This window comes from Besnoitia besnoiti, chromosome VI (genome assembly GCF_002563875.1).
Source record: "Besnoitia besnoiti strain Bb-Ger1 chromosome VI, whole genome shotgun sequence".
In the NCBI taxonomy this organism is placed as follows: domain Eukaryota; phylum Apicomplexa; class Conoidasida; order Eucoccidiorida; family Sarcocystidae; genus Besnoitia; species Besnoitia besnoiti.
In genome coordinates this window covers 1559031-1585863 of record NC_042361.1, presented here as the reverse complement: position 1 = coordinate 1585863, position 26833 = coordinate 1559031, and the positions used below count along the sequence as shown (strand labels likewise).

The following is a 26833-nucleotide window of genomic DNA, read 5'->3' as shown; positions in this document are numbered from 1 at the left end:
GGGGACTGCGAAAGGCGAGACGCGACAGCCTCCTCAGGCGCGCGGGAAGAGGAAGTGGATTCCGACGAGACGCCTCAGAAGGCGGCTGTCGGCGCCGTAGCTCTTTGGCCTCCCCCGCAGCACCCGATGAGATTGGAGCTTTGCGGACATGCTCCGCGGATGCGCCCGCCTTTCAACAGTAGGAAGCTCCAGCGAGCTCGCGCGCGGCGCGCTGGAGAGCAAGGGTATGCGAGAGCTGCCACCGGCGAGGTCTTCTTTCCTGTCCGCGTTTGCGGCTCGCGTAGATGCTTCTGATACTGCCCCCGTCGGCGTCTTATCACCCCTCTGCTGCGTGCTGTCACGCATGCAGCCTGAAGTCTCTCCTTCTTCCGCCTCTCCTCTCCCTGTCGAGCTGCACTCGAGTCTCGGCTTCTTCGCGAGCAGCCACGTCTGCAGCGGTCTATACGGCGGCGCAGGAGCCGGCAGCCGCCGAAGGCGCGCCAACCGGAGAGAGGCCCGGCGACTTTGTGTTTTTTTCTCTCGTCCGCCGTCCTCGGCGGCTTCTCGCTCTTCTTCCGCCTGCAGCGCCGCGACCGCTTCACTCAGGTACCGCTCTCCGAGAAAGCCGGGGAAGGCCTCCGCCTCGCGCAGTACACGCGCCAAGCAGGCGACAAACCCGTCGTCCCCCCTCCCTGGCGCCCGTCGCGCCTTGGCCTCTTCGGCATCTGCGTCTCCTGCATCTCCCGCATCCCCGCATCCCCTGCCGCCACGCAACTCCGTCTCCGCAACGACGCCCTCTCGCCTTTCTCTCGCGGCGGCGGAGAGACGCGAGGCGGCCGAGGTCTCTTGCGCCGCGCCATCGGCGCCCGTTCTCCGAATATAAGCCGAACGACACCCGCCGCTGGCGAGGACTGCGGAGAAAAGCCTGAGGGACGGCTTCACGGCTTCGCTCCACTGGAGGAGCAGAAGCCGGCGCAGGACGTCGGCGCAGAGGCAGCGCGCAGGAGGCTGCGAATAGGAGGAGAGAGGACAGAGCAGGGGCTGCTCGTCAGCGCGGCGCGAGGAGGTAGTGGAGCTGGTGGGCTGCGGCCACGAGGCATCTGAACCTGAGAGAGGAGGGAAGGGACAGCACCGGGACAGTTCACGCCGCGAACAGGCGTCAGCCGTAAAGTCCCCTCTCACAGCGAATGGACGCCCCACGGCCTCCGGTGGTTCGCTTGGCGCTGAAGGCGTCAGCTGGGAGGCGGCGAGCGGCGCGGCGCGTGCTCCCCGGAGGCCGATCGCGAAGAGCGCGAGAGAGAAGGCTTCAGCCAGCTCTGCGTCATCGCCAGAGGGCGAAAGGCTGGAAGAGGCTGCGCAGATCCTCCCGCTAGCCAGCCGCCTGTTGGGCTCGCCGCGCGCACCTGGATGTCGCGCCAGCGAGGACAGCGCAGGCGTCGCTGCTAGCTCTTTACACTGCCGAGGGGCGAACGCGAGCGCAAGTTTGACAAGCGAAGGGGCGACATCGAGGCAGGCAGGACGCGAAGACCGACTGCTGGAGGAGACGAAGGAAGAGAGAGTCGAGCTCCTCGAACACAATTGCCTCCGCCTCCCCGTCCTCCTCCTGTCCTGCTTCGGCGCATTCGTCCGCGATGCCATCGGCGCCCTCTTCCATCTAGCACCCGGCACCCGCGGCACAGGCGCCACGTTCCTCCCTCGGCGCTGCATGCGGATTGCCGCAGCCTTCCGCTTTCTCTCCGCGATCAGCGTCAGGCGAGGCGGCGGAAGCGGCTGCATCTGCTAGGCGCGTGCGGCATTCCAGTCGCTTGTCGTTGCTGCCCTCCGCACTCGGTTCGCCAAATGTGTCTCTGCTTGGCTCTGCGGGGCTTCCTCGCTCCTCCAGTCCTCTGTCTTCCGTCCTGTGCCTTCTGCGCGAGCTATCCCTCGCCGCTTCTCCGCCTCCACAGCCTCCCGCGGAGTCCGTGTCTCGCTTTGGTTCGCCTGTTCGCCTGCGCGCGTATCTCTCACGTGACCCTCGCGCGCGCGGAAAGACGTCTGCATGTCTGCAGTCTACCTCCGCGGGCGCGAGAGGCCTCCACGGCGCAGTCAGATCGCGCTGCGATAGACTGCGCCCTGTCAAACTGCAGGTGGCAAGGTGCGGAAGAAGAAGCAGCTCGTCAGAGAGCGAGACAAAGGGCAGCGCGAGGGAGGGCGGCCGAGACGACAGCGGCGCGGCGAGAGAGGGCAATGAAGGAGGCGAGCCCGAGTCACGAGCTAACGAGATCGCTGCCGCAAGCGAAGGGAAGCCGCAGGCAACAGAGCGAGGCAGGCGCGGCGGAGGAGAGGCCGTCGCAGCGACTGGTGATCGACTGATTTTCTCGCGCGAGGACTCCAAGTCCCAGGTCTCGGCGAGCACAGAAAGAGGAAGAAGCACTGTCGCCCTGGGGGATGCGGTGAGCCAGGCAAGGGGAAACTTTCTCAGAGCCTCCTGAGCTGCCAAAGCGTGGCGGACGCACAGTCTCGAGAGGACAGGCTTCCTCGGGGAAACGCGAGAATCCGCGGCACCCGGCAAAAGCTCTATCAGATCTGTAGATGCAGCACAGGGAGACGCGCTGCGCGTGCGCTGGCGCTCGTTGCCGCTCTTTCTTCTCTTCGCCGTCGCGTGCTTGTCTGCTTCCTCGTGTGGGACATGTGCCGCTTCTTCCTCTCCAGTCTGCCTCCTCTTCTTCAATGCCATCTCTCCTTGGTGCGGCGTCTCCGCGTTCTGCGCAGAGCCGCGAGCGCGCCCTTTGAGGCTCGACGCGCCACTGGCTTCGAGTTCGGAGTCGCCGGCGCCGACGCCCACCTCCCAGCCGCCTTGCATGCAGAGCCGTCTTTCTCCAGCACGAAGCTCGACTGGGGCTGCCGGCAACGCGCGCCCTGGCGGCGCAGAAGGCGAGGACGAACGCGCGGGAGCGCGAGGAGAGGAAGGCGACGGCGAAGCGTAGCAGGAGTCGCAAGCGCTGCGCACGGGCCGCGAGTCGGCGAGCTGCGCAGCAGAAAGGCACGCATCGTACAGTTCGTCGTCAAGCGTCATCTGGAGCCGAAGGTCGCCCTCGGCGCGGTAGCGCTGCAGGATTTCCGCGCAGGCGACCAGTCGCGCGGATGGAGGAAACACCTCGGGGTACCCTTCAAGGAGACACGGCGAGCCAGAAGGCGAAGCCGCGGGCGCGGAGGGAGGAGAGGGCGAAGGCGAAAAGGCGGCAGAGGGAAGGGCGCGGGGGACTGTTGCTTCGACGCCACCGTCGCCGCAGCTGACTAGAGCGAGCGGGAGGAAATAGTCGCCGAAGCCGCGTTCTGCAGTCCGCGATCCGCTGAAGCAGACCCTGGTGAGGTCTCCTGCCTCTCGCAGGCCGCCTAATTCATCTTCCGCGTCAGCCGCCGCGGCATCTTCCTCGTCACGAAGGCATCTCAGCCTCCACCGAATAATGGAGGCGCTCTGCCCGACGAGCCGCGAGAGGAGGTGCTGTCGCGAGAGCCTCAGGCGCGAGCCGGGGCCCAGAAACGCCAGAGGATGACTCTGGCTCGTCTGGCAGGCTCCGAAAAAGACAAGAAGCAGACGCAGAAAGCCGCGCACCACGGTGTACGTACAGCTGCCGAGGTAGCGCTCGACAGTGCTGCTCACGTGGAGGGGAAGCGGAGCGGAGACGAGGGAGGCGCGCGGCTGCAGAAATCAGTCTCCCTGCGTCGCCCCAAGAGCCCGAAAAGGCGAGCCAGAAGGCAGAGAGGGAACAGGGAGGAGAGAGGAGGAAGGCCGGAGACGGCGGGGAGACGAGACAGAGCCAGACACCTCCATCAACGCGCAGAGAGAGTCGAGCCAGCTGAGCGAGAAGGAACTCAGCGGCCGGCTGGCGGGCTGCGGAGAGCGCCTCGGAGAATACGCCTGCGGGAACGACGCGACAGGCCACGAGGATGTGAAGAAGAACGAAAACAGGCAGGGGACTGGACATGAAGAGGAAAGCGCACACGAATGAAGCCTTGTGGGGTGAAAAAACAAATCAGACTTATCATCAAGAGAAATGACTTCTGTCTCATCCGTGGCTAGGAAGACAATCTCACCGGCGCGTCCACTCCGCGCTTTCTTCAAGCCTCTCCCTCCTCCCCCTGTCCCTCCTCTCCATCCGCTCTCGACGCCTGTAGCAGACTCCATCGGCTCGCTCTTCTCGCGCGTCCGTGCCTCAGCCTGAGATGCAGGCGCTGCGGATTCGGCGACAGGGAAGTTTCCACAGGCAGGCGGGTGCCACTCGAATCCCGCGGACAGCCTCCCTCTCTTCAGGGCGGTGCAAATCACACGGCGACCTGCGCCGAGGGCGTGCTGGTGCAGCGAACCCGCGAGCCCCCGAAAGCAAACGACGATTTCCGCCGCGAGCTGAGCGGCATCGCACGAAGGCAGAGGCGCGTTGAGGTGCCCACGCGACGCCTCCGCAGGGCTCGGATCTCCTCGACACAAGAGTCTGATGCGTGCGAGAAGGAAGGCTTGCCCGTCCAGCGAGCGGCGGAGAAAGCGACTGCGGCTTCGGGGATTCGACGAGTCTCCGCGCCGCGTTTCTACTCCGCGCTCTGCCTCGAGGGCTCCTTGACCTGAAACCGCGCAGCTCCCGCCGCTCGGTCTCCCTCTCTGGGCGCCGTCAGACCCGTCAGCTGCTGCGTCGAGCGCGTTTTTTTCTTGCTCCTTCTCACAGGCGGGCGGAGCTGTGCCGGCGTGCTCCCCGCTCTCTCGGCGCGGCAGACCTTCTCCCTTTCCATTGTGATGCCTGCGCGCCTCTGGGCTCTCGGCGCGGCTCCCTCGGCGATGCACCTCCGTCGCTTCGCGGCACTCGGCGTGACAAGAGCGCCGGCCTCCTTCGCCGCGGTTGCCGCCTGCAGGTTTCCTGCCAAGAGGTTCCAACTGAGACGCGGAGACGCAGGCATCCGCGCGCCACTGGAGGAGAGGGCTCACGTAAGCGACTTCGCCGCACACGGACCAACGCGGAGACGCGCGGCAGGCGCCGCCAATCGAGGCGAACGCAGGGCGAGGCGCCGCGACTGAAGCATCTGGAGCAGAGAGCAGTGAAAAACGGCGCGAGGCTGCGGACGAGGTGAGGCGCCTAGAAGACGCCGGCGGAGGGGAAGAGAAAGCAGTTGAGGCAGAATGAAGCGAAGCCGCAGCGCCCAGGCGAGGCGAAGAGGACGGCGACGAGTTCGAAGGAAGAGCACTGTTTGCAGGCGACGAGGAACGGCCAAGAGACGACGAAGCAGCCACACGCGCGTGGCCTCCCTCTGCGTTGGGAAACGTCCATTGGGAGAGGTTGCCCTGTTCCTCGCCCTGCGAGCGCGTCGCGGTGTCGCATGATTCTGCGCCGCGAGGCTCTCTCACAGTTGGTCTGCTGTTTTCCCTCGCCCGCGGGAGACCTATCTCTGGCTCGCAGGCGACTGCGGCTGCCTGGAGAGGGAAGAGCACGCAGGACGACGCGTCGAGCTGCAACAGGCCCTGTCGAACGCGAATCGCGCACGGGATGACTTTTTCCAAGGTCCTGCAGCATGCACCTTCCCTTCGCGCTCCCACACGGCAGACGTCGACGACGCCTTGCGTGCGCAGTCGCTCTTCACTGCGGCCTCTGATTTCAGTCACTTTGTTTTCCCGCCGCGCGCCCGCTTCGCAGTGTCCAGCTCCTGTCTTCTTTCTCGCAGTTTCCCCGAGTCCTCCGCCTTCCTCTGCCCGTCCTTCCTCCTGTTCATGGGCGGCGCCTTTTTGCAGCACGCCGACGCCTGCTTGCGCGGCGTTTCCTTCTCCCTGCTCGCACGTTGCCTTTTCGCCCGCCTCTCGTTCGAATCCCCTCTCCAGCCTCTCCGTCTCCTTGGCTGGCGGGCCTCTGTCGCTCGCTGCGTCGTCTTCTCTCTCGCTCCCGCAGGCCCTCTCGTCGTTCGCTCTCTCTGCAAGGCACCGCCGCTCGCCACCTCCGTCTCGGCGTCTGCAGGCTCTGGCGCTGCCTTGCGCCCCGTTCCCTCCCCCCTCACACAACCGGCGAAGGCGCAGGCAGAACGTGATTCGCTCTTCAGCTTCGGCATTTTCGACGAAGCGACGCCTCAGCGAGCTCGCCAGCGCCCCTCCGCTGAGGGGGGAGGCGCCTCGGCGCGAGCGCCGGCGGCAGATACGTCCACGTCTTTGCGAGGATCAGATAAAGTGCAGGAGACGGGCCGGCCTCAGCATCCGCGCCTCCTGGAGGCACACGCGGAAGAAAGACGCTCGGCTTCAAACGCGGCGACGACTCTCTTGAAGCAGCGGATAAAGAGGAAACCGGCAAAAGCGCAGAGCAAGCGGAGGCGTCACGCCGAGAGGGCAACGCGGCAGCCGACGAATCCTGGCTCCGAGGCTCGCCCTGCTGTGCCGCACTCTTACTCGCCTCTCAGGTCCTTCACCGCTGCCCTCGTCGACGCCGGCCTGCATAAGACTCCCGATTGCGAAGCGGCTCGATGCGAAGCGCCCAAAAACCGAGCAGCGCTGCACCGACACTTCAAACAGTTCGGCCTCTGCATCCCCTCCGCAGCGGCCTTCTCGCTGGCTTGGTGCCGTCCCTCCGCCTCGACTTCTGAAACTCTCTCCAAGCCTGGCCCTGCCCTCGCGCGAGGCCTCGTAGCCTCCGCAGGCCGCGAGGGTGAAGGCGACGAGAGCGAAAGCGCCGCGGGAGATGCCGAAGGCCGCTCGTGGCGTTCAGGAGGCCTCATGCCTCTCCAGTGGTCCCGAGTGAAGAGCGACAAGATCCGCGGTTCGCAGAAGAAGACTTCTTCGCAATTGAAGAGCAAAACGGCTCCTACGAGGACCGAGTGACCGCGACCTTCTAAAACCCGGGAGGGCACGCCGGCGCCTCGCACAGCACCCCGCCGCAGAGGCGAGAGCTCTTGCTCGTCGTCTGTGTTGTCCGATACGTCCAGCGGGCTCTTGCAGCTACAGCCGTCCCCTGTGGCAACGTCGGCGCGGGCCTCCGGCACCTGAGAAACTGAGATCACCTTCTCGTTGAGTCCATTCTTCTCCGGCGAAGGCGGAAGGCTGCCTCCGCCGCCTCCTACCCGAACCACCTCTTCTTGAAGTCGTTGTGGCTGTCGCTCGCCCTCCAACCCTGGTGCCTCACTGTTTCCAGCGTTCCCGCCGCTCGCGCTGACTCGCGCTGAGTCGCTGCAGGCCCTCGCGCCGGGGGTGCCCGCCTCGCCCCTTGTCTCCGCTGCGTTTCGCCGGTGTGCTGTCAACGATTTTTTGCCTGGCTGTCCGCCTTGATCTAGCTCTGCGCTCGCTCTCTCTCCACCAAGCCTGCACGCAGGACTCTCGCGCGCTTCACTGCTGCCGTGGAGTTTCGCCGCATTCTCGTGTGCCGCTGCAAGCCCCGCAGGAAGCGCGGAGTCGAGCGAATGCAGAAGAGAGGAACGACAGGGGATCGCGGCGCCCTGCGTGCTGAAGCAGAGCGAGTTCGCGTGCTGGCGGAGAAGACTCGATAGCGAAAGAAAGCGGGTGCGCAGAACGGCGGGCGAAAGTCGCGAAAGGAGGCGAAAAAGCGCCGGCGTGCGAGAGTCCCGCAGCGTTGAGGGCGGGAAAGCAGAGAAAAGACTGTGGCGGTGTCGACAGACATTCTGCCGCGTATCGGCGGGCGCATGCGCAGAAGGTAGGCAAGAAGGCAGGAACGACGCCGTTGCTGTAGGCGCCGAGGAATGACAGCGCGGGCGGTCAGCGAAAGACGTCGCGTGCGCAGGACGCGGCGAAGAAGCGATCGAGTCACGACAACGCGTAGGAGGCAACGCAGTCGCCAGACACAACTCCAGCTCATCGATGGAAAAGCAGCAACCGAGGCTGTCACAGAACGCGCGAAGCTGCTCGAGGTAGACCCCGCTGCTGCGCTCCTGAGAGCTCCTCTCGTCATCGGTCTCGTCTCCTCTTGCGGCTCCTTCCTCACCTCCGCCGTCTTCTCTCTCGCCTCGTTCTTCTCCATGCTCAACTCCATGCCGCGCAGTCTCGCCTTCCTCGAGCTTTTTCTCCCTGCTCGAGTGCGCGTCGCCATTTTGTTTTCTCCCCTTCAGGTATGCCGGCGAAGTTCCACGCGAAGCCGCAAACAATTCAGGCGGCTCGCGCCGGGCCTGCGTCTCTCCATTCTCGTCCTCAAGTTCCTCCAAAACTCGCTGGAAGGAGAGCAGAAGAACCCACCGCTCATCGAAATCCGCGCGCGACATCCGCAGGCGGCTGCGACGGCGGAAGCGCGACAGGCGAAGGGCGCCCCCCGACGAGAGAGCCTGAGAGCGCCTCAGCCCAGAGGCTTCGCGCGAGACAGCGGAAAAACAGAAATCAAAGAAACACTCACCCAGCCTTTCCTGAAGGGGTCATCTTCATGGTGTGTCAAGCATGAAAAGTCGCGGTTTTCATGCCTTGTTGACGAGCTCTCTGTCGCGGATGGCAAGCGAGGCGACGGGCTCAGCCGTTCTCGGCTTGTCTCACTACCCTTTCCTCTCTCCCTTCCATTCGCAGCCAAGTCGGTTCTCTATCTTTCTCTCTTTCCTTCTTTCTCTCCTTCCGCTCCACTCCTTCGTCGTCCTCCACTTCATTCTCGTGTCTAGTTCTTTATGTGCTTCCTCTCTGTGCCTCCGTGTCTTCTCTCTCGCGCGTCGGTCTAGACCGCAGAGACCGCCTCCAGAGTCGCAGCTGCCTCCTCCTGCTTCGATGGACTTTATGAGCGACGGGCTTCTCACCCTGTGCTTAGGTCTGTTTCTGAGAGACTGAGCGTCGCGCCGCCGGAAACGGGAAATCAGACGAAGTGCCCCCGCGGAGGGCACTTCGTCTAATCTATAGGCGTCGACGCAGACTGAGAAAGGGAGGGACTTGGTGAAAATGATGGGACGCTGAAGAATAGAAGTGGTAGATAAATACGCGAAAGGGAGATATCCAAACTGCGGCCGCGTGCGCTGGGCCTGCGCACACTGCTGCGTTAGGAGCACAGGTGAGACGAGCCGGGCTCACTAGGGAAGCAGAGGACAAAAACCTAGGTCATAAGAAGTGAAAAGACGACCAATTTTCTCAGACGAAGGACTGTAGTCAGGAAGACGAACGTGGTATAGTTCTTTTCCTCTTCGTCTCGTCAGCTAGCTGCGTTGAACACTTGGATGCCGCTGTTGAGACCGACCCGCCAGGGTCTCTCGAATTTTCCTCGCCTGTCTACCAGGTCGTTCTCAAAGGAAAACGCATGACGTTTCCTCTTCATGGCTTCTATTATGCATCGTCATTCTGCAAATAGAGGGCTGTTTTTTTACACACGACTCGTCCATCCAGTTTTCTCCGCTGTCTGTGTATGCGAGTTTTTTGCATGCGCGCGGCCGATTTTCGGTGTACATACACCTGCCGACCGGGAAGCGAGAAGTTGCGGTCTGTGTGTGCTTACTCCAGTAAGGCGAAGAAGTGTTTGATCTGATTTCCTCGCCCTGCCTCTGCCTCCTTGGAGCACGGGAACCCCAGCCTGCGCCTGTGTGCTGCTGCGTCGTGGCGGCCGTGGTGCATGCATCTCGCTTCGTCTGCTTTCGCAGTGTGTTTCACACTTTCTCGCTCTCTCCCTTCGCCGCGGCCAGTAGATATGGGTGATTTCTTTCCAGTATGAGTCACAAAACGATGGAGGCTTTGCCCAGGACATCCGGAGGGCTTGCTTTGCGGCTTCGCGCCTCCGCTGCCTCGACATCTGCTTCCGCCGGCCTCTCGCAGGCCTGTCTCCTGGCGTCTGCTCTTCGGGCGATGTCTTCTCTCCCCGTCGCACGGCTCGTGAAAGCCGCCGAAGCGATGAAACGCGACGGCGTTCTGCGTTCTCTGCGCTGCGTGCGTTTCGCTCAGACCTTTTCTGGGGCTCCATCCCGCGCCTCGTCTTTCTGCGCGAGCTCGGCGCCATCTCAGCCTCGACTCCAACCCACCTCCTTGCTCTATCCCGTCTTTTCTTCCTCGCCTGCTTTTCCGCTGACCTGCCCGCTTTGGTTTCCCCCCTATGCTCCCCCAGCCCGTCTCATGCGCCTGCAGGCGGCCGCGGGTCTGCCCGTCTGTCGCGCCGCTCGTTCTGTTTCTCTCTCTCCCTCTGCGTCGACGGCTGCTCGCGCCGCGCCGCGCGTGCCTGACCCTTCGCCTCTGCTTTTCGCGTCTCCTCACACTGCGGCCTTTTCGACATGGCGCTACTCGCGCGTCGGCGGAGAATCTGAGGCGCGGCAGGAGCGCGAGGCGCGGCGCCGCTGGGCTGTCCTGGGGGGCTGTCTCTACTTCCTTTTGATGAGCGTCGCCTTCGCATTCGTGCCGCTGTACGAGGCCTTCTGCCAAAGCACCGGATACGGCGGATATGTGCAAATTCGCACGCCTCACGGGAAGAAAAACGGAGAGGAAGAGGACGACCTCGTGCCCACGCGGGAGCGCTCGGGCAAGGACGACGAAGGTAATCACAAGAAGGGCATCAGCACGGCGAACTGCCTGCATGATGCAGAGACAGGCCGCGAGCCGCAGGTCTGCAGCAACAGGGAGGGAGGGCAATAGACTTGGAGCCGAAGAAGAGAAGGCGCCGCGCGCCGCGAAGGGATGGGAAGGTTTTTGGATGTTCAGAAAGTATATAGAACCTGTTGTTTTAGGTACAAGTAAAAGAATTTTAGCTTCTTGAGGAGTTCTGGCAACTATTCGTCTTCAAAAGAGTGTCGCGCGCTCGTCTTGCTTCCTGCGTGCTTTTTTTCCTCTTCTTCAATTCATGACAAGAGTCGGCTCGTCTGTTGTCGCGTGCTTTGTGTGGCGCTTTCAAAGTCTCCTGTCCTTTTTCTTCGATCTTCACGTATACATGTTCAGTCTGGCGTCTCTACCTCTCGCACTTTGCTCTCTTTTCTCAGCTTTTCTCTTCTTGGTTCTTGCAGTTCTGTTGGAGATCGACTTCGCCTCGCACTGCAACGTGCCGTGGGAGTTCGAGCCTCTGCAGAAGCGCGTGATTGTAGCGCCTGGCGAATCTGCGTTGGCGTTTTATCGCGCCCGCAACAAACTTGACAAACCAGTCATCGGTAAGCTGCCGCCAAAGACCTCGCGAGCGCGCGCGTCCTCCTTAGCGGCGCGTTTCTGCTCGCGCGCCCGCCAGGCAGTACCTTTGTGTAACTGCAGTCTTCGGCCTCGCGCGTGCGCCCGTTGGGTGTGTTATTCTCGTTTCGGCGTCGATGAATCTGGCCTCTGTTGCCTCCTCCGCGCTGCTTTTCTGCTGGCGATTTTCGCGTAGGCGCTGCGCGAGTGTGTCCTCCGTCGCCGATAGTGTCATTTCTTCCTTAAACCTTAAACCCTAAGCACTTCTCCGCCGCAGTTCGTCAGTTTTTTAGGGGTTTTTTTCCCGTTTTCCTGCCTTGGGCTTCGCTGTCGCTGTCACGTTGATTTCTTTCTTTTTTCTCTCAAGAGGAGCGGTGAGTTCGTCGGCGTCGCAGCCTTATGTGTATGCCTCTGTGCCTGCGCGCCTTCCGCTGGCACAGCCTAGATTCGTTTCCCTGCGTTCTTCAGGTTCCCCGAATTTGTGAGACAGACAGTGTGAGGTGCGCTTGAGTCCTGCAAGGCTTCGCTTGTGGTGCTGCGGCGCTCTCTGTTGCGTCGCAGGCATTTCTCTTTACAACGTGATGCCGCCTGAGGCCGGAATTTACTTCAATAAAATCCAGTGTTTCTGCTTCGAAGAGCAGATGCTCAATCCCCGTAAGTGTCCCTCCCTCTTCTTTTTGTAAAGTTAAACTTGCGCCGCTGTCTCCTCTGCGGGGCTGCAAGCGCTCGCGCTGTGCTTCTTGTGCGAGCTCGGTGCGCTGCGACCTTCGCCTTTTCCGCGGGGTTCCCTTCTCTTCTTCAAGTGGATGTCGTTTCCTCTCTGCATGCGTATCCGTACCTCTGAAAGCCTTTCACTTCCTTTTTCGAGGCTTCACGCCTGCCTTACCGGCCGCCATCGCATTCGCTGCATGCGTGTGGCCTCGCAGGTCGCGCGTTCTATTCGTCTCTTTGTTCTTCTTCTGGACTCTGTCTTTCTCTGCAGACGAGGAGGTTGACATGCCGGTTTTTTTTTTTCATTGATCCAGACATCCTCGACGATCCCCGTCTGGGTAGGTTTAAAGGCTTTTCCTTTCTTTTCTGTCCCGCGCGTTGCTGCGCCCGATGTTGCCTTCGCGTCGTCTTCCTTCTCTTTGCAAGGATCTTGTCTCTTCAGTCTTTCTCAGCCTCCTGGGGCTCGCGTCTTGACGCCGCTCGGTTCCCGCGTCTGCCGCTCCACATAGAGAGATGTGATTCTCTGTGCTTTTCTCTAGGTGATTGGTCTTGTTTTTCTAGACACAGACATATCCCTGCATACGCATGCCCATACCTATCTTATAGATATTCAAAGACATGTATGCCCAATACTTATTTATTTATATATATGTTTTCATATATGAATATATGTGTATGTTTAGGTGCGCAGCCAACTGGCAAAGAAGGGGCGGGTGCATATGTATGTATATATATCTGTATATGTGTATATATATGTACATATTCGTTTGTAGTCTCTCAAGGAACTACGGGACATTGTGGCAGCGAGATCTCGAGTTTGTCTCTCGGTTTTTCCGCAGAACAAATGAAGAGAATCACGCTATCCTACGTGTTCAACGAGTCTGACGCCAACATCCCAGACGACTACAAACACCTCTCTGTCGGTGAGTTGGCTCGCCCCAGCGCCGCGGAAGTTGAGACACATGCGTCAAGGCGTTGGGTCGCATATTTTCATGTTTATCTGTGAAGGCCGCTCACTCCCGTTCTGCGATATTAATACGTATACATATACAACAGGGCTCGCTATATATATATATATATATATATATGTGTATGTATATGTGTAAATATATGTATATATATGTATAAACATGTATGTATGTATATACTGGTGGGGGTTTCACGTAAGAAGCGGAGGAAATATGCTTACGCAACTCCAGGCTCGCGAGAAAGACGCACGCATTCGGACTAAAACGCGCGGTGCATGCCCTTTTACATTCGTTTGCTTTTTCTGTTTTCTGGGCTTACAGCGAAACCGACAGACAAGAAGCCCCCTCTGGTGGAAGTCTAACCTCCTCCGCGAGCTCTCTTCTCGTTTTGCTCGTTGCGTGTCAATGTGTCCCTTGTTTTCATCTCCGTTTGACAGTCGTTTTGGTTTCTTTGTTCCTCTGAGCTTTTTTGTTTCTCTGGCCTCTTCTGCGGGCTGGGTCGCCTCTGTTGGCAATTTGAGGCATTTGGTTTGGACTGCATATCGCCGGTTAACGCCTCTCTCTCCTCGGGGCCTGGTAAGCGTCGCGCCCCAGCTTGTTTTTTTTGCATTTCCTTCTCTGCCTCTCTTTGAGCTCCGTCACTTCCTCGCGACTCTGTCCTGTCTGCCCACACGCGATCTGCTGTCTCAACCGCAGAGCGGTGCTTCTTCAGACTTGCGAGGAATCTCAAGAGTCTGCGCATTCTTCGTTCAGTATATATGTCGAATGCATGTAGGAACGCATGCATACATTTGTGCTTGAACCAGCTGTAGGTTTTGTACGTGTCAATGACATTCACAGTCCGCCTTGGAGAGGGCGCTTCCTAGGTTTTTGTTTCGGCTCCTCATGATTTCTTGCCTGTGAAAGTCCTCTCCAGGGGCGGAGCAGTTCAGGATAATGTGTTTTGCGGTCTTTTTTTGATGTTTGCTGAATCAGCCTTGCTCTCGACTGGCACTCCTCTTCTCGCCTCAAACTTTGCGTTTACACACGCACCCGCAGTCTCCCCCCGGGACTACCGATAGACTCCTCCGATTGACGCTCATACAGAGTATCTATATATATATATATATATATATATATATATATATATATATATATATATATATATATATATATATATGGACGTATTTGTCTGAGCACAGGAGAAGCACTACCTGTTTATATAGGGGCAGGTAGAGGTCGTGAAACACGGAAATACAGATATTTGTATACGCAGATCCACAAGCACTTCAGAGCTTCGTCGATGGCGAAATATATATATATATACTAAGTGTTTATATGTATTTATGTAAGAAGACTGACAGAGGAACTCAGAGTCAGGGGCGGAGGCAGTGACAGGTTGCAGGACAACGTGAGGCGTAGGCGGAGTGTTGCTAGAGGAAGAAGGAAAAATGAGCAAACAGCCCGTCCACACGCAGGAGTGACTCGCGAACTAGCCCGTGGGCACAATGCTCGTCAGCTGTATCTCTGTCGACCTCTCTCTCTCTCTCTCTCTCTCTCTATATATATATATATATATATATATATGTACGTAGATAGATAGATAATTAGATTAGATAGATGGATAGATAGGTAGACCGATAGATAGGTAAGTAGGTAGATAAGATAGGTGTCTAGTGTGCATACACATCGAATACGACCGTGAATGATAGATGCTAAATGGCGGGACTCTATCCGACTAGGGCCGACATACGAGAATCTGTATAGATAGATACATATATATTGTATTTATTCGCCTAGGTAAGGCGAACGAGTGTGAACGACTTTCTGTGATTGCATCCAGATAGATACTGGTAGTTTCGAGTGTTCCGACGCGGGATTCGCAATTATGTGAGCTCTATTTCGTGGGCAGCGCTTGTTGTCGATGGATGACGCTGGAAGACACTGCTGAGCGAAGACGCCTTTTCAGAAAGACTGAATAAGTTTACACCAGATACAAATGAGGCCATACAACGACGAGAGAGAAGCACGAAGACAAATTCGGGAGTTCAGCAAGCTGGGAAAGGAGAGCCTTAGACGGAGACTATGGGATCGCAAAATTAGGGCAGAGGAAAGAAAGCAGCCAAAAGGGAGGAAGAGCGAAAGAATGCCCGACAGATATCCCTGGACTTTCAAATTCGAATGCCAATGAACCGGAGTCATGCTAGGAAAAGCTGATGAACGCACGCAAGCGCACAGCAAATGAACAACCTGATGCAGACCAGAAAAAGAAATGCGAAACAGCGGAACACGCATGCATGGAGTCGAGCGCAGCGGGCGAGCTACATGTCTCTCCTCCTCCAATTTCTTAGCGGCCGCCCTTCAGCAACTTTTCTTTCGCCTCGTTCACCTTCGTCGCCATGTAGGTAGAGCCTGAGAAAAGCGAAAATCGAAAAAAAAAGAACACAAGAAACGCTTCTGCTTGGAAATAAGCGAAACACCTACGACAGCCACGCACCGGGTAAACAGCGAAAGTGCAAGAAAACGGAACAAAACGGAGCGAAAAAACAGGACAACAGGCAGAGAGCCGAGGAAGTGCAGATACGCACAGGGAAGCGCCTTATACAGGAACAGACTGGGGTAGACAGACGCGACAGCAGGGACGAAAGGAACAAAAAACGCACAAAGATGCCGCCAGCGAAGCCAAAGAAAGCTGTAAAATCGAAACCACGAAGGCTGAAGAAGACACAAACAAAAAGCAAATCTCCCCAAGAATAAACGCGAGCTCCTATTTCTTGGAACCATTCGTCAACTCCTTCGGTCTAGCCGCAATTGCGCAATAATAATTATAAGGGCTGTAATCACACAGCTGGACATTGTTTTGCATTTCTCACCTCCGTTGTCGGGGTGATTCTTGAGCATGAGCTGCTTGTGAGTTTGCAAGATCTTCTCCCTCGACGCCGCCGCACTACAGAAACAGAGGAGCAAGCGAAAAACGCGGAGAAGGTAAAATACTGAACTGCGAGGGCAGAGACGCGAAGATTAACGGCAAAGCATGCGCCTGCATAGAAACTGGAAGACGAGCAAGACGTAGGAAAAACGCCACAGAAGAGTAAAAGGCAGAAGAGAAACGACTAGGAAGATGAAAGCTAACTTGTCTCCGCTTTCATGCCGGAATGCCTAGCCGCGTCGTCTTATTCCTCTTTCGCACGACTCTCTGCGTGACTGGATGGATACCCCGCCGCGTCTCTTGGCTCCTTCCCATCCTCTACTTTTCGTTTCTCCGATCCACGCGCCATTTGCTTCACGAGTATCAGGACTTCTCCCTTCTTCTCTTCCATCGCCGCCCTCTCAAGTTTTCCTTCATTGTCTTCTCCCCCATTCTGTGTCCCTTCCCCCTTCGCCGCCCCCCCCCCCCCCCGCCGTCGGCATCTGTGTGTCTGCCGTTGTGTCTCCATTTTCTGTTTTCTTCTCTTTCTCTCTCGCCTGTATCAACCCCGTGAGCCCAGTCCCATGACAGCACATGCAGAGCGCCGCGCGTGTCTCACTTTAGTCGCAAGATCTGGTACGCTTCAGCTTGGGTCATCGGGTTCTCGAATCCGCGCAAGTCGCGCGAGAAGGCCTTCCAGTAGCTGCCTAGGTTGCCAGCCTTCTCAGTCCACTGCCTCAGCGTCTCGCTGAAGTCGCCAGGCATCCCCTTCGCAGCTTCGCCGCCCTTCTCCCCAGCCTTCTCCGCCGCAGCTTTCCGCGCGGCCTGCCACACCGCAGCCTCGCGCAGCCCGCGGCGCGCCGCGAACGCCGCGCCGCCCACGAGAAGACAGATCATAGGCCACATTGTGGCGAAGAAAGAAAATGCGGAGTAACGGAACTGAGGTAGACAGAAGAGACAGGAGAGGAGGCGGAGGGAAAAAGGTAGGCAAAACCCCGCTGGACACGAGATCAAGAGCAAAGAAACCGCAAGGGGATGCGAAGGAGAGGCGAGGCGAGAGGCGAGAGGACAGGGAGAGAGAAGGCGACGCGGAGACGACGGCAGTGTGTGGTGCGCAAGGAGGAGGCGCAGGATACAGGAGAGAGAATGGCGAGTGAGGGAGGACTAGAGCGAGAGAAACGCGTGACAAAAGAAGGGCAGACCGTGACCGAACAGAAGAAAAACGTCTCACCTCGCCTTCTCGCAACCAGCAACCTAGCCGGAAGACAGTTGCAATGCTCGGGACTTGAAAACTCGCGCGGTTGGCCCTCGCGGCCGTCAAAACCTGGATTTTTCAGCGAAAAGAAGGAACGATCAGCGTTCCCACAGAGAGAGGACGGCCCAGGAATCAGGCAAACAGACCTTCTCCAGTTCCCGCGACGCAGGGAAAAAAATTTCACGCGAGGCGACGCAAGAAGTTGGCACAGAGTACTGAGAAACGGCGACTCAGTTTTGAGAAGCAGTCGGCCTGCACGCGCGGAAAATCATACGCTGAATCAGATGCCCAGGCACGCATGGCAGGTAGACGCCGTTCTGGAGGGCCAGCGGGGTCTGGCGAAGGCGGAAAAATGCGAAAAAGCAAAAAGCTTTGCAAAGATACGGAATCTCCTGGCGGGGAAAGTGGAGCGCATGCACGAAGTGTCGCCGCAACTGAGTGCGCGTAGAGCCGACGAGAGGGGAAGCACGCGCACGGTTGAGATTTCCAATCGCTGTTAAGCGGGGAAAGCGCAAAAAGAGAAGGATGTTTCCGCAGGAGAAGGGGGGCGGACAAAAAAAGCCCGAAAACCGCTCGTTTCATCGCAACTCTGTCTCCGTGCCGGCCAAGCGCTCGCGCGTGCGCAAAGTCGGCGTCGAAAGGAGACACGGAGCGCCGGGGGAAAAGTGAGGGAAAAAGAGAGCAGCGACACGCGGATTTTCGAGAGAAGACGCTCGAAGGGGAGAATCAAGTCATCCGAAGCGCAGGACACGCGGAAGGGAGAATGATGGCTGCGCCTTTCTGCTGCTCGCCGCAAGGTCAGCCGCAGTCGCGGCTGACCCCTGCGAAACTTACGACTGAGGCAGCAGTCGATGCGAATTCGCCTCGTGTCTTTCGACCCCGCGGGAGCCGTGGAGGCGGCACGAAGTTCGATTATCTCCTCTTCAGGAGAGGCCTCGCCTCTCTGCACCACGGCGGTCGCGTATTTCCATTCGTTCTTGATCAAAAACCCTGCAATCGATCCACAAACTCGGAGGCCAGGCAAACCGACAGCCAGCGCCTGAAAACCCGACAAAAAACTAACTGGCGTGCGGCGGATACACGCCAGCGTGTTTCAGAAGATCACTGATCTCGGGAGCCTGCGAACCTATTCACCAAGACGGCGCCATGCGTTTCGCAAAAGTGAGAGGAAAGCCGCTCCAATGTGGGCTGCCTATGTAGGTGAAACCGAGACAAGAGAGCTCGCTGTCGCGCCTGAGACACGCCTACACACATGCATATGCATCAACGTCGTAATACCTTCCTAGGCCTGCAAGTTAAGCCTGGAGCTCGCCCTACATGCGTGAGTACTTGTATGTATACTCCTATACCAATATGCCTACATATATAGCATACTCCTTGTGTGGTACAGAATGAGGTCGGATTCATTGTAGCCGCTTTCCTTCAGCAGTACAGAAACGTCTTCTTTCTTTTGGAGAACACGGAGTTTCACGTATGAAATTCTAGGTTGATGGATAGAAGAAGCGATTGCTTATTCAGGCGAGCGCCGCCCTGAGAATTCTGTCGGTTTCCCTTCACAACGCTCATCGAGACACTTCGCCGCGAGCGCCTTCTGTGCACTCTGCCGTAGGCACGCGGGCGTCCAGCCTTCTCTAGTGCGTCTTTACGCATTTATTGCGTCTTCCGTATGACGTGAATCGTATGCGTGATACATATATATGATATAAATATTTATTATATATATATATATTACACATGTGTATTTATGCATATAGACGCCTGAGAGAGTTCTATCGTGGAGTCACCGTGTAACTCGTAGAGAGAAAGCGAAGCACACGTCTGCGGGTTCAGCCTGGCGCTTGCAGCAAAGACTTTAATGCGGAGGATGCAGGGAACGTCAAACAAAGCGCGTCGCTCGCGTATTTTGAGAAGACGGATGAAGCTCTGGAGGACGGAAATGACAGAAACACTGTGCCGCAGATCTGCATTTCGCGGCGTCAGCTGTATGTAACACCCCGGGAGGTAGTCACCACTGGACGCGAAAGATTCATCTAATTCTTCGCATCACAAACGCGTGTAGGAGCGGTTCAGAGGAGCCGCGCGGTATCTCAGAGTGCGCCGGACAAAGCGGACAAAGCCAGAGAGAGCGGAGGAAGAGAGTCAGGACACAGCAAGGGGTCGCAGAAGCTCGAAAGCGAGGCGAGTGAAAGTGCGAGAACAAGAGAGAAAAAAAGCCCCCCCGTGGCCGCAGCCAAAAAGACAACAGGCTCCTCCGCGCCCTGCACGATGTCTCCTTCAGTGAAGGTTGATGCTTCAGAAGGAAGCTCGCTTTCCGTGAGACTTAAATTCCCCTTCGCCGGCTCGACGCGTGGCTCCTCCGGAGCAAGAAACGCACAACAGCGTCTCTTCAGCCTTCGACGCTCTTCCGAGTCAAGGCGCGCACTCGCTTCTTGTATTCAGGCAAATCCTTCTTGTACTGAACCTGCGGACACGCGACACCCACACCCGGAAAACAGGCATGCCTCTACACAGACGATACACGCGCGTCAGCTCAGCTGTCTGAATGCGCGGTGCTCTCCACTGGCGCGGGATGCGCCGCCGCAAGCGATGATGGCTACCCGCCGGCCTGAGCCAAAGAGGAGCGACGCCGACGCTTGTCGCGAAGAGGAAGGTGCGAAATGCGTGAGGAGGTGGAAACGTACACGCAGATACAGGCATTTTTAATCTTGATCTAAGCACCATGAAGCAGATACATGTGCCCAACTCCCCGATCCGCGTCCGTGGCTCTCAGCTGCCACACTCGCGAAGCAGAAAAACGGTTCGCTGGCCTCGATGTATCTCCGTCACCACGAATCAAAATGTGATATATATACATATATATATTTAAGTGTTTATGTGTGAATACAAATGTGCGGGGGAGGGCTTCCTGTTAGCAGTTGCCTGCTTGTCGGCGCACGGCTCCATTTCCTTCTCTCTGTAGCCCTTTTCAAACCGCAGCAAACGCATTTAAATGAATGTAGCGCTCCTGCTTTCCTCGAGGACGCCGGCCTGTCTCCTCTCGACTGAGACAAGGCGCGCGCCACGGGAGAAGAGACTGACCGCTGCGTCGATGTTTGCGGGCGACTCGAGGTTCGGTTCGCCGAGCATGGAAATGACAGAGAGGAGAATGGCTTCCACGCCTAGGATGGGTCGCCAGCGTTCTTCGGCCTTCTCTTGCTCGTTGAAGACGTCGTCTCCCGGCGGATGGAGAATGCTGATGCAGACTCGCCCGTCGGGGTAAACTGCATGAAGTCGAAGGAAAGCAACGAAGGTCGAGCGAACGTCACTGCCGCCCAGATACGTTCAGAGATAGCAAGCAGGACGCGGAAGCGCGACAGCGATGCGCTCCACCGCGAAGGACGACACTGGCATGTGAAGAGGAGCGAGCCCGAGAATCAACGAGGCTCTGAGCAAATGCCTCTCTGAGCTTGTGTCGAAAGTCAGGCACATCCCCGCGACCTCGGAAAAACGCACGCCACCACCACGACGCGTACCCCCTTCGTTCCTCCTCTCTTCTTCGGGCCGCTGCCCTCGATACTGACGCCCCTTCTCTGCCCTCATCCCTCTCTCTTTTCTTCTCGCGACCTCGCGCACGAAAGCCGCGCGCAGTCGGCGGCGGACGTACTGTTGGGGTGCCACATGTCTTGCAGAAATTTCATCTCTGGCGGGTGATTGGGGAAGTCTGGCGGAAACCTGAGCGCGGCGTTGAAAATGCCGCCTTCGTAGAGCGTGTCGGGAGGGCCTTCGAAGCAGACACGCCACACGAAGAAGTCGCCGCCGGCCTCGTCGTCCAAGCCGACGCTGCAGCCGCTCGGACAGTCTCGACTCAACTCTGCACACCGCATCCGCGCCGCACCGAGGCGTACACCTGAAGACATCTGGAACCCCAGGTATTCCTTCCAAGCGACCTGGGCGGCCGCGAGCCAGACGTGAAGTGGCGCGCAGCTCGGATACGCTGGGGCGACACTGTCTTCTCTCTGTGTCGAGTCAATTCCGCAGGCAACGGACTCGACCCACGCCGAAGGCTGGCGCCAGCGGATTAAAGGCATGGAATGCATATACGCAAACATGTGTATACACACAAACGCGATCGCTGCACTGTAGATACGTGTATACAACATGTACGGTATCTGCCAGATATATATATATATATATATATATGTGTGTTGTATGTATTTATGTCTGTATGTACGCATATATTCCTTGGGTTATATATATGTATATATTCATGTGTGTATGTATGTTTCATGACGTTCGGACGGAAGCCTTTACGAGTTCATTTCTGTCGCTAGACGAGCTGAGAGATCCGGAGATCTGTGCGGCTCTTTTAAGCGCAGTCGCTGCCTCTTCCCCCCTTCTCTGCTCGAGACGTGAACCGAAGTCTCACCGAGAAACTGCTTTTTGAGAAGTTCTCTAGCGATGTTTGTCATTTTGGCGCAGGGGACGCAGCACGACGTCAAAATGGTTCCCTTGCCTCCACGGGTGCTCGTTCCACGATCTGCGTCGCCGATCCTCCCACCTCGCCCTGGCGCCGACCGCGTCTCTCTCTCTGCAGCGATTCGGAGCCTTTTTTCGCCTCAGACGGACAGAGGACGCTCGATTTTGGCCGCGAAGGCACGCCGGCGACGGAGTGCGACAGCGCAACCCGCAAAAGAGAGAACTCTACGCACACCGCTGTCTCCGGTCCGACTCTGCGAGGCCTGTGCACGCGACCTTCTGAAAAAGGAGATCCTTGCTGGATGAGCGTCTCGAGGCAGTTTCCACAGGGGCAGTAGGAGCCGGCAGGGACGCAACTGCCCGCGAAACGTGAGACGGCGCCGCGCAGGGCTGGCAGTGCCGTAACTCGAGACGAGAGACTCGGGCGAGGAGCTACAGAAGGGGGGAAAATGTCTCACGCAGTGAAAAAAAAAGAGAAGCAAAAAGGAGACGCAGTGGATACGAAAAGGCGCGGGGGACCGACGCGTGCTGGGGGTTTAGTGGCTCGACTTGGAGCACCGACCGCACAGGGAAGAGACGAAAATGACGCGGCGGCGCACAGAGGGATTCAGGCGAATCCAAAGAGCCCAGCAGATGAGACAGCAGATACGGAGGATAGCGAGCGAAGAGCAGCAAACAAGGTTGCCAACATGCGAGGAAACAACGGGCTGAAGCGGCCGAGAGAAGGAGAAATGGCGGCGCAAAATCTGCGGGAGTCGGCGCCAGTCATGCAAAATCGACGCGGAGACTCCCTTCGGAACCCGCGTACAGTGCGCGCTTCTCGCAGAGCAGTGAAAAGCCGAGGGACTAGAGAAGAGCTAGGTGAAAGGAGCGCGAAAGAAAGCGCAGGATGCACGCAAGAGAGGAGACTCCACGGACTGTGCTTCGAACAGAGGGAGAAGAACGCGGAGACGTCCTTTAACCTAGACTCGTTTTGAGTTGGAGGAACGGCAGTGCAGGAGTGAACCAGAGAAAAGCAAAAAGGTGCAGTGAAGGGGGAGAAGAGGGGCCGAGAGAGACAGAGAGGCGGAAACCTCACAGCGAAGTCGGAACAGCAGGAACAGCATGTGCAGAAACCGTGCTCAGGTTCGCTGTGTCTTTCTCACGCGCACATGCATACGCACCGCCCTTCCATGCTCACGCACAGAACTAGTGAACAGTCATCTCCGACCATCGCACGTCTACGTACGAAGAAGAAACGAACACAGCAGTTAATAAAACTCTGCATTCAAGCATTCCTTTCGCCGCCAGCTCCTCAGCACGCCCACGTGGGAAGCGCGCTGCAGGGGTACGATTCCGGCGCGACCCTGCGGCCCGTTTGAGCAAGAAGCGAGCAGTCACTCCGTAGCTGGGAGAGAAAAGAAAAAAACTCACATTCCACCCTTCTGCCGGAAAGTGGTGTGCAGCTCTGACTTGAATCTTGACTGCACCGCATTCTGTGAAGAAATGCGGCACTTCGGTTGCAGAGCGCACGATATGGACTGGCGAGAGTTGAGCCTTTCTATCGGAAAAATGGAAAAACAGGCCGAGAAGGGGGCCGTCCAATATTCGGCTCATCGCCGTTTGCCCGGTTGCTCTGCCTCGGGTTACGCGGCAGACTCGAACGCTGTCAACAGAGGAGAGCCTTGCTTGCCACGCGCACGTCCCTTGCTTGCTCGTTGCATTCTCATGGGGTGCTGGAGGTTACCAGACTTTCAGGCGGAAAGGCAGAAGAACAGAAAGGGCGCACAGTCTTTAGAGGCATGGTGCCTGCGCACACACCGCGTGGAGGCGGCTCCTCTTGGAGCCTGGTCAGGCAGGCTGCCGCACTAACGAAAATAAAAAACAGGTATGTACCTCGCCAAAACAGACCAGCTCAGCGAAAGTTGGGAATTGCACCGAAGAAGCGCAACCAAGTCAGAATCTGCTTACAACGCAGCTGATCTATGCGCTGCGGCAACGTGTGCAGGAACGGAACGTTTCCGAAGCAGCTGGCAGCAGAACGCGGTCGATAAGCCGCCGACGTCTCATGCGACCTGCGTTTTGTCTCGCCTTCAAAGAACGAGTGTCAGGCTTGTCAGACGTTGAGGAGGGGTGCGAACGCTAGATGGTAGAGGGAGAGGGGCTGGAAGAGTTCGAAGCGGACCTCCCATTGTATTTCGCCGTGGAAGTGCAGATTTTGTTGCGTTCCTGTGCCTTGAGAGACACACAGCAATCTCTGCCAAAGGCGCGCCGTCTACCGTAACAATTGGTGTCGCGAGCGTCTCAGAAACGGCGGTCTCTGGTTTCGCCGCCGGTTTCAGCCTCAGAGCGTCGCTGCTAACTTCTTTCTTGCTGTTTTACAGTGTGTGCACCGCAAAAGGATCGGAGGCATCTGGAGCCTTTTGGAACTCGTATTTTAGGTTCTGTCGAGAGACGCGATCTCCGCCTCGTCACAACTAGTTTCACAGTGCTTGCTGCGTGGCCCAGCGGATACAGTTTTCTTCGTTGCAGGTTCGGAAGCCGCTCAGAGAAACAGAACGGTGCGACGAGGGAATTTTAGACATCGCATTTCTAGCAGACATAGCCGATTGGCGACGGCTGGTCCAGCGGAATAAACACATAGGTTTCCCTGTGTATGTGGAAGCAAACCCCATAAAACTCATACCCATGCAACTGCAAAGTTTGCAGGTGATATTGGATGCTGCGGTTTATATGTATTTTTGATGGAGAAAGGCTTACACTCGCGTATGGCTGTGAATCCTTTTCCGTTCCGCCTTCATTCCATCGGACACTTTATGTGGACTGTGCGCCTGAAAAGGTGCCGACAGCCATCTTTGCCATCGGTGGCTGATCGTATTGACAAAACTTCGCTCACATTTCCTGTTGTCTCCAAGCTCCAAGTTAAGAAAGCAAACACGTGTACATGCATGTTTCTCGTACTAGATGAGAGTGGAAATTCATACCCCGTGTGCGGCCCTCGTGTCTCTTCAGATATATATGTGATATATATGTGTATATAAAATATATATATATATATATATATATATATATAGCCTACGTCCTCACGTATATACGACACGCATCCAACGCTTACGCGCTTTTGAGCCGTGTTTCGTGTATGCTGGTACGCGTGTCAATTCTTCCCGTGCTTTCTCCATAGGTACCCGACCGGATACTTCGGTCAGTTTCGACAGGTGTTCGTCCGCGTGTTTCACCTGGTTGGCAAGCGATTTGTATTGTAGCGGAAGTGTAGTGCAGCCTACCATTGCTCACATGCCCACGCACGCGTGTGTACGTGAATTCCTGTCATTGGACGGTTGCATATTCTCAGAGCCGGTATCCTGCAAGTCTCGAAAATGTCGGACCCGAATCAGCCGACACACATAACGGTTACCGTTCACGGGGCTCGTGAGCTGCACAGTACTAATCTGATTACAAAGATGGTGAGAAACGGACGAGAAACCTTGGAAATGCGTGTGCCATTGGGAGTATGTCTCGGAAACGACTGTTGAATAGACGAACAATATCACCATTGGCAGAAACCGCGGTTTTAGGAAGTGTCCTCTGAGAAGACATTAGATCAACAGCACCTGTGGAACCATGCTCCCTTCCTGCGCTAAACGGATCACTTGCAGCTACCCCTACTTCAATGATGTGTCTTATTCAGTGCAATTAGCGGTGCACAAATGTGTGTGTATATGCGGGTTTATTCCATCTTATGTGCAACGAGGGAAAGATGCGGACGAGAACGGAAAGAAATCGTGCTTGGGGAAACTACATCGTCCAATAATATCTGTGTCCTCCTCAGGACCCGTACTGCATCGTGACCATGGGGAGCCACACGTTCAAAACCAACGTTGACGATCATGGAAACAATACGCCGACTTGGAATCAAACGTTCAAAATGGATTATGCGGGCGAGGCGCAAATGAGGTAAGGTATCACACGGAAAGTACTAGGGAAGCTGCGCATGTGAAGGCTTCAGGCGTTTGCGTGAAACTGTGGTCGGCGCTAACGACTGAGAGCGGCTAATTTGAATGCGAATGTTCTATGGTGGAGTATGCTACCCAAGTCCTCTGTATTTACGTGCATTTTGCGAAAACGCACACAAGGGAGCCGTGTGCAATGGCCACTTCCGTGCTTCATCTCTTGCAGATTCAGAGTGATGGATAAGGACAAGCTCACGAAGGATGACTACGTCGGCATGGCAGATGTCACTCTGTCCCCCATCGTATACGGAACCCGTCTGTATAATGCTGAGATTGAGGTAATCGAGAACAGTGCCCACGATTATCTATTTTCTCGATATGATCTAGAACTTGTCATGCCTGGACCTGTGGGTCGGAAGAATTCACAATTGGTACACAGGAGCGGCAGGAAATCCTAAAGCGTGTTCATCCACAGCCGCGCAGCCTGCACGTAGATATATGCATACGGGCGCCAGGTCCGTGCGGTGCCCGCAGCTAACTCGGAAGGAGGGCCGACGCGCGGGGTACTTGAAGATCACAATCGAGTTCGATCCTAAGGTGAAGGCGAACGAGTCTGCTCCTCCATCTTCAGCTTCAGCACCAACTTTCGTAGCATCAGCTCCATGCCCCGCAGGATACACAATCGGTTATGGCCCCAGCCCTATGCAAGCGGCACAGCCCGTAGCAGGAATGCCCTACTACGCCCCACCGGCTGGCTACCCAGCAGGACCACCCGCGTATGGTGTAGTACCCTCTGCAGCTTACGCCCCGCCTCCTGTAGGGTATACCGTCTCTCCAGGCGTCGCTGCCTATCCGCCTCCTGCGCCGTACGGACAGCCTCCTGCGCAGCAATACTACGCGTATCCTCCGGGAAACCCGTACCCTCCAAGATAGACAAAGCATATCGCATGCATACATGTGGCGCGCGTACCCGCGGATTGATAACAGGGATGGCAGAACCGTTTGAGACCGGGAGGTGGCATTGAAGAGGCGAATCCATGACGGGTACTGGATGCTCTAAGTGTCTCAGTACATAGTTTCCTTAAGCGTATGAGTAGTCTTCCGCGAACTCGAAGGGGCTGATACGTTGCTACCACTGTTGTGTGAGGCCGAGTTCCCGATGGTACAAGGTTCATCTCAGTTTCCAGCGATACCTTCCCGTGGGGCGGGTGTAACCTGAGAGCGGGATAAAAGGTCAAAACTCGAGTCGCAGCGATGACGCAACCGTTGTACGCGAGCGGCGCGCCCCATTGGAAAAGGGGGCGGGTAAGGTCGAGCTTTCAGAGGCTCAACCAATTCTTACCTTGTTGTGCCAGTCCGTCACTCCTTGCATGGTCCTTACAGTTCAATTTGATGTCTTGCGATACCGAAGATGCTAACAACCATTAAGAATGGAACTGAACTTGTAACTGGCTTAAGCAGTGCTTTCCGCTGAAACCACAGGAGAGTGATTCCCTCGCGTTCCCTCTCGACTCATCTTCATTCCCTGGTCTGCCTCTCGCCTATTTGTGGGTATTCTGAGGGAAGGGCACGAACAGCCACTGACTGCGTACTTGA

General features: G+C 57.0%; 5 protein-coding genes across 5 annotated transcripts; 2 read left to right on the top strand and 3 right to left on the bottom strand.

Annotated features, from left to right (window-relative positions):
- Positions 1–33: 33 nt before the first annotated feature.
- BESB_066370 (uncharacterized protein) lies at positions 34–8193 on the bottom strand (the record flags this gene model as incomplete). Its single annotated transcript, XM_029365030.1, has 5 exons — positions 34–1434; positions 2033–3534; positions 3623–3880; positions 4057–6089; positions 6377–8193. The coding sequence occupies 5 exons, from the start codon at positions 8191–8193 to the stop codon at positions 34–36; spliced, it is 7011 nt and encodes a 2336-aa protein (XP_029218613.1).
- A 1423-nt stretch (positions 8194–9616) lies between these two features.
- On the top strand, positions 9617–13073 carry BESB_066360 (putative cytochrome c oxidase assembly protein COX11 protein; the record flags this gene model as incomplete). The annotated part of the gene is made up of 6 exons (XM_029365029.1): positions 9617–10415; positions 10879–11019; positions 11594–11686; positions 11959–12081; positions 12583–12666; positions 13033–13073. The coding sequence occupies 6 exons, from the start codon at positions 9617–9619 to the stop codon at positions 13071–13073; spliced, it is 1281 nt and encodes a 426-aa protein (XP_029218612.1).
- Positions 13074–15037: 1964 nt separating this feature from the next.
- On the bottom strand, positions 15038–16504 carry BESB_066350 (putative TIM14 protein; the record flags this gene model as incomplete). Its single annotated transcript, XM_029365028.1, has 3 exons — positions 15038–15102; positions 15564–15637; positions 16218–16504. 3 exons carry the CDS (start codon positions 16502–16504, stop codon positions 15038–15040), a joined length of 426 nt encoding a protein of 141 aa, XP_029218611.1.
- Positions 16505–19239: 2735 nt separating this feature from the next.
- On the bottom strand, positions 19240–21301 carry BESB_066340 (ubiquitin-conjugating enzyme subfamily protein; the record flags this gene model as incomplete). Its single annotated transcript, XM_029365027.1, has 4 exons — positions 19240–19314; positions 19932–20113; positions 20497–20703; positions 21259–21301. The coding sequence occupies 4 exons, from the start codon at positions 21299–21301 to the stop codon at positions 19240–19242; spliced, it is 507 nt and encodes a 168-aa protein (XP_029218610.1).
- Positions 21302–24664: 3363 nt separating this feature from the next.
- On the top strand, positions 24665–26170 carry BESB_066330 (putative Elicitor-responsive protein; the record flags this gene model as incomplete). The annotated part of the gene is made up of 4 exons (XM_029365026.1): positions 24665–24751; positions 25117–25241; positions 25464–25575; positions 25772–26170. 4 exons carry the CDS (start codon positions 24665–24667, stop codon positions 26168–26170), a joined length of 723 nt encoding a protein of 240 aa, XP_029218609.1.
- Between the last annotated feature and the right edge of the window lie 663 nt (positions 26171–26833).